We start from the raw sequence: 12,168 nt of genomic DNA, 5'->3' as shown, positions 1-12,168 counted from the left end.
AACAAATAATGTGAAAACCACTTTGTTGGCTTAGTATGTTCCTCCCTTCAGTATAAAAGACATTTCATGTTTATAATCAACAAGAAATATCTGTTCAATACAATTATAAATGATAAACTCTCCATTCCACAGATCAGCTGGATTCTTTTCCTATGTTATCATAGCATTAAATAGTCATTTCTACATATCAGATACCCAACAAACGTATTGCTCTAGTGAGCTAGTGCTGCTGCCAACAGAAAACTACCTTTTAAGTTGTTTTTCATGTCTTTTTTGATTTAATGTAGCCATAATACAATAATTTTTAGTTCTAATGCAACAGTCTTAATCACCCCTCTCTGTGCACTGTGAATACAGAGTCAGTCATAAATTAACTGAATAAAACTTAATTCATTTGCATGATGTATGTAATAACCGTAAGCACAACAGTTTAGGCACTGGCACTGCCATAAATACTAATCAGCACATCTTTCTTTATGTTGTTGTTCCAAATGTAGCATTCGTCAAAACTGGATGCCAAATCTTTTATAGCAATATGTTGAAAAAATGCAACACATATGAGAAAAGCCATCACCTCTAAAAATAACTTTAGTTTCAACACCAACATACCTTTCATATCAACAACAGTTTGTTGTTGTGTAGGCTCTATAAATGGATTGTCTTGATGTTTCATTTTGGCTGGTCCATCCTCACTGTCTAAAGAAGCATCCTGTAAGGGAAGAAATTACAACAGTGATAGCTTTATCACACATACCAACAACCATATTAAATATTATAATCATATATACAACCTCTGACTATAAATTTCGGTGAATAGTCCTCTAATGTTAATGTAGATTGAACTATGAACTACAGTTACCTTACTGTCCTTCGAAATAGTCACCTCCCATAACTATGCCCTGCTGAGCTCTGCGATACATGTCCTGGAAACTTTGCATGATGTCTTCTTTTGAGATAGTGTTCAAAAGGTGCGTCACCTTTTGTTGGATGTCAGGAATATCACCAAATCTCTCTCCTTTCAAAGTGAGTTTGAGTCAAGGTTACAGAAAGAAGTCTGGAGGATTGAGATCCAGTGAGTATGGAGGACGTTCAAGTTACACCACCCCCTTTTTTGTCAGGAACTGTTTGACGATATTGGCTGTGTATGGGCGAGTGTAGTCGTGAACAAAAAAACAGGAACCTTGTTGTGCATACTGGGGCCATCCCCTGAATAGACATTGTATGAAACAGGTCAAAATTTCAACATACCATACAGCGTTCAACGTTGTTCCCTCAGACAGGAATTCCTTGTGGATAGTGTCTTGACTATTGAAAAATGTGATGGGCATCGTTTTGATGCGTGATTTTTCGGCTCTGACCTTTTTCCAATGAGGTTATGTTGGAGAACACCATTCCATGCTTTGTCACTTCATTTCAGGGTCATACCGGAGAGACCAGGTTTCATCCTCAGTGGCTATACAGTTCAAAAAATTGGGTATCGCATCAAACGTTTCAACAAAATCCTGTGAAGCCTCTAAACATGCCTGCTTCTGGTTGTCAGTCAAGTGATGCGGCACAAGACAACAACATGTTTTTCTCTTCCCTAACTCCTGGGTCAGGATTTGTCGCACGGATTCACAGATCATCTGCAGTTCATCCACTATCATGCGCACAGTTAATCGATGGCCATTCATGACTAATGTCCTCACTCTCTCAATGTTTTCATCACTGATGTCAGTCGTCGGTCATCCGCTACAAGGATTGTCAGAAACACTTTCCTGGCCTCCCCAAAATGGGCAAACCAGTCATACAAACACTTCCTGGACAGTGCTTGATTCCCATAAACACCAGCATTGCATGCATTTCTTTCAGTGTCTTGCCAAGCTTAAAACAAAACTTTAAATTGATCCTTTGCTTGTTCATTGTCCTGTTCTCAGTCCAGAACCAATGCACTAAACAAGCACTTCATCCAACAAGTCTATCTTGGAACACACACGTTGCTCAATTGAACTATGGTGGGGGCTGCTATGCAGGTGCAGTGTTGTGAGTCACCAGTGTTGCCCAATTGACCATTCTGACTTCATTCACCTAACTTTATTGTCAGAGGTTGTACTTACATAGAAAAGATTAGCTACATAGTTTTATTTACCAACAGAATGCATGTTAGATATATAACATGAATACAACCAATTAATTATAGAGAAATACCCACCAACATCCTCAGATTCCAGCAACCTCATGGATCCTCCCTCCATCTTTGCTATACTTTTTCCCTCCATCTTCATCCCCCCTCCCTACTTTTTTTATGCTGACCTAGTTCTTAATTGCACTATTCATTTCTCTTCCCCCTAATGTATCTTTACTTCTCACTCTGTCCTTATCTTTTGTGGTCTGAGGCTGGCACAGTTCTTACCATCATAAAACATCTGATCTCTTACTCTCTCTGACATCCCCCCTTTATCACTGTCTACCCGTGAGGCTCTCTCATCTTGTGGTTTGAGTGACCCATTTTTCTATTTAACCTACCCACTGTATCCCTCTCACCTTCCCAAGGAAGGAACTATTGGCTCTGAAAGCTAAGACAGCAGTTTACTTTTATATGTTTCTATTGACAGTAATAAACATTTCATCTCCTGAAAGTAAGTGCTGGGTAGCAATGCTCAAGTAAAGTGAACACATTTCCAACGGTTTTCACAGTTCCAATTTGTCCATGCTTGTAATTTTTAATGTTTAAACATCACATTATTAAGTTCACAATGTTCTAACAATTTTTATGTAACTTAAATAAATTTAAGCAATACATATGACTTTCACTTACAAAAGGGTGCTTGTGGTTCATGGCAGCAGACATGTAGGGCACAGTGTTTGGGGGAGCAGGATTGTTACGACTTCTTCCACGAAGTCGGCTCTCCTTTGTGACAGGAACCCCACCAAGTAGGTCACCATGAGATGTATACGAAACTCGTGATGCATGTGAGGTATACGATGAATTTCGTGAACCAATGCTGGCATAGTAGACAGGAACCACTATAGCACCATTTTCTTCTGACATTGGTGTTACTGCATTTGAGTCATCCGCATATGGCAAGTGTTCCTGAAAGAACAAAATGTTAATTTTCATAACTGTATAACTATATACTAAACACTCTAATACCAGAGGATATGTGATGTTCATTTTATGATGTAATGTAAAGAATACAGCTCTCTGACCTATCAGATGCCGTAATGTTGTACATTTATTAAATAATTTTAATTAATATTTATAATCAATTTTGTACAAAACAAGAAACTCCAACATGACTTTTTGCTTAGCAGTCATCTATCATCAAATTTCTTCATAGTTGAGACATAATCTAAAAGAAAGATACACTCTGAGTATACAATAATAAATGCCTACAAATGATGAGTATAAAACTAAACTTACCAGTCATAAGATGTAAACTGCCAAGTTTAATTTCAACCATTGACAAAATAACAAAAATTTAATCCCTCCAAGCCAAACAAAGCAATGTAAATGCAGCATGCAGCTAAAATTATATTTAAAATTAATCAGCAATACATTCTCATTAGAAATACCGAAATGAAGCTGTGTAAAAACCATTTTATGCAGCCATGCACCTCTATACCTCATTTCAAATGCAGAATGTGGAAAATAATGCCAAAAACTGAAAAATTTTAGTCAAACATAATTAGGGCCTACTAGTGTAGCAGCCAGAATGAGATTACATGTCTTTGCAATTGATGAGCCATCGCTTTCAAACTGCAAGCACTGATAAATATATATGTGCAGAGTGCTTGCGCACTATATTTCAGTGGAAACAGGGAAACGAGAAAGTTTTCTCCCATAGATTATAATATGTTAAAGTATTGTGACAAATGTAATGCCAAATCAAATACCAGAAATCAAGTGCAGTTCATTTAACAATTACCAGTCAATATTCTGCAATGGAAAAAAATGGACAAAAATAGTCTTTTTACCTCTGACTGGACATAGAAAAAGGAAATAAATAAAAAATAACTAATGCATTGCGGAACTGGACATCAAAAAATGATCTGTCAGCAGCTACTCCTACCATCTACTGTAATTTCACAATCAGCTTGATGAAAGCTAATACAGCTGTTTCAGACTCTTAAGGTTTGGTAATGACTCTACACGGTAAATGATGCTTCTGTTTATTTTGTATTTCTTCATTCTTAGGATATATGTTTACAACAATTCTGTCTTGTCATACAGTTTTCCTAACAATGGCAGCACAGCTTTTCCCACCAACAATACCATATAGCTGTCCCCAGAGTTCATCCCTGAAACTTTTTCAGCATCCATTCATGCTGCCCTTTACAGATACTCTCGACAACTAAAGATGATATATTCTCTCTTTGAGTTCCCTACAACATCCTTTTGAAACACACATTACCTTATGCAGTGCTCTGTATGCTCGTCCTATGACATCTTCGATGTGGTCTCCCCACTGCAGCTCCTGTTCAAAAACAAGAACATTATTTACAGTTTCCGTTTCTACTGCTCTCGCCCTCACCACTATGAAGCTATTGATGTCATATTAGTTTCTTAATGTCCTATTTTTTGTAAATTTTTCCATAAAAGCTTGACTTAGAAGACATAATCTGCCCTAAAATCCATACAAATGAATCCCTATTCAAATGAAACCCCATTCCAGTAACTTCTTCCAAAAAACAAGACACAATATTGTTAACAATTACCAGAAGTGAAATACCAGTAATCAAAATATTCCCCTGTCCATTTGCAGCAACATTTAGCACCCACAGAGTAAATGTGTGCCCAATGCCCATCTCTTAACAAATGAACTGCCTGACAGATAGATCTGCTTTAGTGCCTCACTACTGCGGGATAGTCACAGTTGCTGCTTCAGCAACTGTGACAGTTAGTCAAATAAAGCTGTACTCATTTTATGAAACAGTACACCTCAAACTACAGTATTCTATAAGCAAAACTGCTCAACACTTTTATTACATCATCAGAGCTTTAAAATACTAACACATTCGATAGTGAATGATTATAATTATTCTTTCATTTCTCTCAGTGAGCAGCATACACCAAATTCAATCACATAATAATACTTCCACATATTATTCTTTTAAAGTAGTATTCTTTGATTATTTCATAACTGTCTTAATTTTAATACAGAAATTTTTATTAAAAAGCAATTATTACAATCGATTTCCTGCTTTAATAAATCAGTAAGCCTTCTCATTCATGCCCATGAAGAACTTCATCTCATCCTGAAATGTTGATATATTAGTACATAATATGTCTTCATTTATTTTCCCCACAGATTTCACAATGAACAATTAGAATTGGTGTAGCTTTTGAATTCTGTGATCCAAACTCCCAGTATGTAATTATTAGCTTAACAAGTACTTCAAATTTTTGTTTAGGGCTCTTTATAGAACATATCCATATTTGTTGTTTCAGGAGGTATTTCTTATAGGTTTCAATAATGTTTAAAATCCACACAGTAGGCAGCAGGAGCTTGATCTAAATAAATACTGATTTATATCAGCTGCTTCAATTTTTGGTGTCTTGGACTAACATCAGATAACACTACAGGCTTCTAAGCAAAAATATTATTTTCACTCAGTTCATATGCTTGAAGATAAACTTCAAGTTGTTGTGGTAAGTAAGTCATATTTAACCTACTCAATATTCAACTTCCGTTAAAACAGAGGCTAAAATCCTTGGTAGTTATTTGCAACTTCAACTTATACCTACCAGTATAAAAGTCGGAAGGTAGTTCAAAAATAAACAAACCATGTTCACAATGAATAATTAAATAAATGGAAGAAGAATACTCAGATTCAATGAACTATTTTCTATAAAACATAAAATTATTTCCTTGTCTCGACAGAAAGTTTCATTAAAACGTAAATTAAAACTACAGATTGTATGTTAACCAACATGGGCAGGGGAAAAAAAGTCTAAGTGAAAAAGAAAATTATGTTGGCTGAAATACTATAGATGTTATTACGTAAATATTCAGTTAATTATTAGACTACATGTTACGCCATTCATTTACAATTTAGATACATATTTTGTCAAGAACATTAATATATCTCTAATGGAAAGAATAAAAAGAAATAACAGAACAATAACTGACAAATCAACTGCTTCATGAATGAAGAGCATCCATTATGTAAACCATCAACAAATAAAAACTGCTTAGAAGCTAATGGCCACTTATGACAAGCTACTGCACCAATTTTTGACAAGCTGCAACTTACAAGCCGTACCAGGCTAACCCAGATATAAAAAAAAAATGTCATCACTTACTTATCTTATTAAAAAACCAAATTATATGAACAAAAACAAAACTTCTAATAGAAAACCTGATCCACAAAATTCCTGATTTACCATCTCTTCCCGTACTTCTCCACAAAAACACTGGACTGAAGTGGTCAACAGAGTAGTGTCTGCACAACCACAGAAATATACACAAAATGATAAATTATCTTCTGGAGGATATGAAAAGATACAATTTCTATCATGAGAAACCGGAAGAATCACAAATGAAGGAACATACACTGGTGTGCAAAATTAAAGGAACAAACAGAAATTTTGCAAGGTTGCTTTTATTTCACCACAAAATAGTATTAACGTGAGATAGTAAAGTAGAAACAATGTAAAGAATACAGAACGTAGTCAACTGCAACATGCACAATGGTAGACAAAGATATTCCTCATTTTTTTCCAAGTTAAAAGGATTTGCATACACATTCTGACAACTGGTTACTGTGCTCATTGTTGGGTGGGGCCACCTCAGGCACCAATGCAGGCCTGACAACGATGAGACATGCTGTGAATGATGTCATCAATTTCATGTTGAGGCAATAATGCAAATTCTTCCTTCAGAGCTGCTCACCAAGTCTTGGAGAGTGGTTGGTGGATGTTGACATGATGCAACCTGTCTCACTACTGCATCCCAAACACACTCTATGGAATTCAAATCAGGGGAGTGAGCAGGCCACACCATGCGTTCAAGGAAAAACCTTTCCAAAATACATCAAACATCCATGCTCTATGAGGTTAAGCATTATCCTTCATCAACGCAAAGTCTGGGCCCCCAGCATCTCATAGCAACCACTCATGACACCCAAGACCTCCTCACAGTACCTGACAGCAGTTAAATCTTGTTGATTCATCCATACAGTTTCATGAAGAGGTGTTCAAGTGGTCAACATAATCCCTGCCCACACCATAGGGATCATCCCCAATATCAGTCTCTTTCCACATTGTTTGGGTCCTGAAATCATGTTCCATGTGCCCTCCAGATGCGAATCATTATCACTCGCCATACCTAAATGGGACTCATCTGTGAAAAGAACACTGGGCCACTGTTCAACCATCCAGGTTGCATGTTGATTGCTCCACTCTTTCCCTTCTGTGAAGACACGCCAGAGGTAAACAGACAGCAGATCTCCAAAAATAAAGGCTGCTCTCCTGAAGTATCCTGTACACCTTTTGCCTTGGTACAACACGTCCAGGGGATGCTGCGAGGTCAGATGCCAGTTGCAGTGCAGTACTAAGGCAGTACCCTCATGCCCTTACAGCTAAATAATGATACACTCTTTCTGAAGTCACATGTGGTTGGCTCTGTCTTGATCTCTAGGATTCATTTTCAGTCTCTATAAACTGTCGCCTCATCCAAGAAACAATAGAACAATTCACATTAAGCCATCGAGCCACATCAGTCTGAGAACTCTCCTGCTTCCATTCTTCCTACGGCCGCCCACAACAGAGAGTCTGTAGGTGTCTTCTCTGTGCCATACTGCACTGTCTGTGACTGTGTACAGAGCGATTTTGGAAGTTGGACTACCCTGAAAACACAGCCCCGCTTAATATGTGCCCTGATGTCATTGCTGGCACAGTTGTCCATTGATCAGAATGCCATCTTCCAACCGTAACAAGATCATCACAACATCTGTTGACAGTTGGTATGATTATATTGTGATTAGACACAGGACAGGGAAATACCAATTTGTTGCTATAATTTTTAACACCAGTGTATTTGCATGGAAGGGTGTATTAACACGTAAAATTAAAATGCAGAGAGCAGATGAACTGTTAAAATAAAAGAGAATTAAGCAGAATAGGAAATTATTAAGTAGGAAAGTGCTATTATGTGAACAAGTAATGTACAGAAAGGGAAGTCATTGGAGAAATGAGATAAGGACATACCAGAGTGAAGTGAAATGAGAATGGAGATAATGTTCTAGAAAGGAAAAGACAGTTGAAAGAGTGGGCAAGCTAAACCCAAAATGTACTGATATACACCAAAAACTAAAATGTAAAAAGAAATAAATAAAATAAATAAAAAATTACTTCTCAAGAATAAAGTGTTAGAGCTGGTTGTAAGCTATAGTGGCCTGAAGAAATGTTCGTATGATAAAATAAGCATTGTAAGAAATGAATTATATTCTGGATACTGTGTTGTGCTACTTTCCTACACAGAAAATTTGATTTTATCTCCACAGATATCATCACGGTTTCATATTTATGTGGCATGTACGCTGTAGTTACAGAAAGTTAAAAAGCTGTGTACTGTCACAGGAGAATCACCTAGAATGGAGCTCACATCATCTACAAGAAAATTCATCTGGTCAACTCTTAGTTATTTAAACATTAGTGTTCAGTTTATACATTTTTTACTTGTACAACTGGTTTTTGTGTGTGTCACTTCTATGAGAGTGAATTTTTGGGATTTGACTGTTACTGCTTTTCTGAGAAACAACAGTATTTTCATTTGTTATTTACTTTTTTTCCTGTCCCATGGCTTATATGCACACCTATTTGCATATTTTGTTTAACTATGTATGATCATGGAGTGTTTAATATCACTATGAAGTATGATTCAGCAACAAATAAAACTATTCTACTACTGCTACTACTATTATTATGACTACTACTCTTGCTACTACATGTAGTTGGCTTTTTTGGATGATATATCAGATTTTAATTTAATCTTTACAGAACTCTGTTAATGCTATTGCCATATTTAGTAATGTTTGTATGCAAGATTCAACTAGCAGAGAAAAAAATTCAATTCACTATAGCTGAGTCAGTGTAAGTAGATGTTAGGCAGTTGCAGTGGGCTGGGCATGGTAGGTTCGTGTGTCTTTCTCAACTAAGTGAGTTTGTAAACGTTTCTATTGTAATGCCATAATGTTGTCATAGCTCTATAGGCTGCTACTGTTTTTGCCTGCAGCCACTTGCATTTTGAAGTTGAAAGCTGACAACAGTGCTGTCACGGACCATCCTAAGTCATCTTAATTATAGCTTACTTGTCTCATTTCAATACTAACTGAAATAAATATATATGTAGTTAATCACCCACAAAGAAAGTATTCACACTTAGATATGAATAATCTGACATGGGGTTAAAATGTAAATATTATTGGCCACTGATTGCTGAAATGTTTATACCACACAGACACAAAGAATTAATGATCATTACTAGCTCATTATTATAGACACACTTTGAAACAATTTGATGCTGATCGCATGAAATAAGGGATGGTGATTAAGATTTAATGTATCGTCAATGAAGAGGTTGTAACAAATGGGGCATAAGATCACGAAGAACTGGAAAGGAAATCAATCTGAGGGAATATGGTATAGTTGTAGGTAAACAACTAGAATTCTCCCATACACAGATTTATTCACACTTAGTGTCTACACAGATACAAGTCCGGAGGCTAACACTCGTTAGCGTCCAACATGCTCTCCAAAGCCCCGCTCCTCAAAGATAGCACACTTATGCACAGAACAAATATCGATTTTTATGGCGCTCTATGCCACAAATCCATTCATTTCAAAGAAACCTGGCAGTTGCCTTTACTGATGTAATTAAACTACAATGATAAATTATACTCCTGGATACAAGGTCTGTGTCTTAATTGTTGTGAACCTAACTTACCACCAATCTATATGACACTGGACAACATATAATTGCTCTTTATTTACTTGCAAGAGTTAATGAACTTTGCTATGGAAATGTGTGAAACAAAATGCCTCCACAAAATTATCAGTACTATTTTAAGTGAGGATCAGGTTTCATCTAATTGGAAAGAAGTTGTTACTTTCCAATATACAAAAAAAGGGAACTGAACAAATTGTTCAGAGTATGAAGAAATTACATTACTGTACACCACTTACAAAATTTAGACAGACATAATGTTAGCAAAGCTAAGCTCTTATACTGAAGATTCAAGGTGATGCCCAATGTGGGTTTAGACAAAACACACCTACTATTCAGAAAGTATACGTGCTACAGCTGTCAAAAGAAAAGAAATGTGAATATATAAACATATACATTTCCTTTTCATAAATTTGAAAAGAAAGAAAAGAAAATCTTCTTGAAAATTTTAATAGAAAATAATATATATGAAATTCATGAACAACATGGTATCACTACCAAAATAATAAATTAAAAATTTTAATAAAAGCTAATTTTTAGAATATTTAACAAAAATTGCAAGCAAAATATCTAAAAAATAGAGGTCAAAACAAGAATTAAACTTGTAGATTTTCTCTTTTTAATATTATAATATTACAAAAGGAATTACAATCTTACAAATGAACAATTTGGGAGGGTACATTGTCAGGTAGATGTATGTTAGATGAGTCTGGGAAGTTCACTGCTGAGTCAAGAACCTGATGGAAGGTGAGCGAAAAATACCATAATGCAAGAAAACATCTAGACGATGCCTCTATCAAGTAGATGATTTCAAACAGCTGATAGTGATGATGATTATTTGATAATAACAAAATTTAATTAAAACTTTTTACAGTCCAATTAATAAAAGCTACAAGTGGCACAGCTAACCATCTGAATATAGATAAAACAATATATATCATTCCTATCTCACTATCTATCACATTATAATGCACTGAAAAGCAATGAAACAGCTTTTGTAAAGACCAATGAATCTAAATATATTAATCACAGGTTTCGAAGGACAGGACTGCTGTTTGGTTACTGACACAGTAGAATCAATTTATGGGGAGAAGCTTCAGCAGAAAAAAATTGAAATTTTCTGTTAAAACATAGAAGAATATGTTAAATAAAAAAGTTAAGCTTGTAAAATAGAAATTGAATCTGAAAGGTATTTCTACATATGCAAAATGCATAACATCACTAGTAAGTCACAGATATGGAGCAGATGCACCTGGAATGATTCAAGTTGGTACCATATTAGTGGAGGTATAATAGAAGGAAGAGAAGTGGCTAGAAAGACAAAGCTGGAACAAAGTCTCATGTTATGGAACTAAATGCATAATGCATTCAAAAGATATTTGAATACTATGCTTCAGCAACAACAGACACTGAAACACACAAGACAGCAGTACTGACTGTGTACAGGCTCCCCTCAGAAAACATAAATTTTATTAGGTAGTTGGAGAGATAATTAATAAAACTTAATAGAAACTCACTGCACATGGTCATTTCAGTACTGGTTTCATTCTTGAATGTAATCATCTAGAGCATTTACGTAGATACACTCTTGCAGAGAATTGTTTTTTTCTTCTCAGTTACATTCCATAGAAAATAAAACATAATGCAACAGCAATAATTAATTTATCTCTAAATCCATCTGTCTTTCATAAAATAAATGTGAATCCCATAATAAATGGATTATCTGCCAATAATGGCCAAATGACAGCAAATAATGTATTAATTAGATTTTGCTAATGAGGGAAAACCATAATACCACAGAACCATAAATGGACATTCATTCACACTATTAAGAGAGAATTTACTAGATGAACAATGGGAAGAAGTACATTGAGTGCACATACTACATGAGAAATTTAATTCTCTCTAAAAGTTTTCGTTCAACTCTATGAATTTAATACGAATTGCAGACAATTACAGTGCAAAGCCAGAGAAGGGGTAGCTAATATCTGGGGTCAACCCATCTTGTGCTAGGAAGGGAAAGCTCTATTTAAACAGAGGACTCTAGCTCTAAACAAAGCTTGAAGGAGCACTACAAGCAATATAGCACAATTTTTCAATGTGTCACCAAAAAAAGCAAAAACTAGGCTATATTCCCAAAAAATGAAAAATTTCAAGAACAAAGAAAAGGCAATGTGGAGTGTTATTACACATAAAACAAATTCACTCTGTTGGAAAAACTATATTAAACTTCCTAACA

General features: G+C 35.5%; 1 protein-coding gene across 1 annotated transcript in view; it reads right to left on the bottom strand.

The window, feature by feature from the left end:
• LOC124623171 (sodium channel protein para) overlaps positions 1-12,168 on the bottom strand; it is an 876,466-nt gene that overhangs the window by 389,503 nt on the left and 474,795 nt on the right. Inside the window, exons 12-14 of the mRNA XM_047148975.1 lie at positions 4,395-4,457; positions 2,798-3,073; positions 610-709 (exon numbers count right to left, since the gene is read on the bottom strand). Of these exons, the coding sequence (XP_047004931.1) occupies positions 610-709; positions 2,798-3,073; positions 4,395-4,457 (439 nt within the window). The remainder of the gene's footprint in view (positions 1-609; positions 710-2,797; positions 3,074-4,394; positions 4,458-12,168) is intronic.

Source organism: Schistocerca americana, chromosome 7 (assembly GCF_021461395.2).
Source record: "Schistocerca americana isolate TAMUIC-IGC-003095 chromosome 7, iqSchAmer2.1, whole genome shotgun sequence".
In the NCBI taxonomy this organism is placed as follows: Eukaryota; Metazoa; Arthropoda; class Insecta; order Orthoptera; family Acrididae; genus Schistocerca; species Schistocerca americana.
Note: the sequence above shows the minus strand (reverse complement) of the source record. Positions and strands in the feature narration are given on the sequence as shown.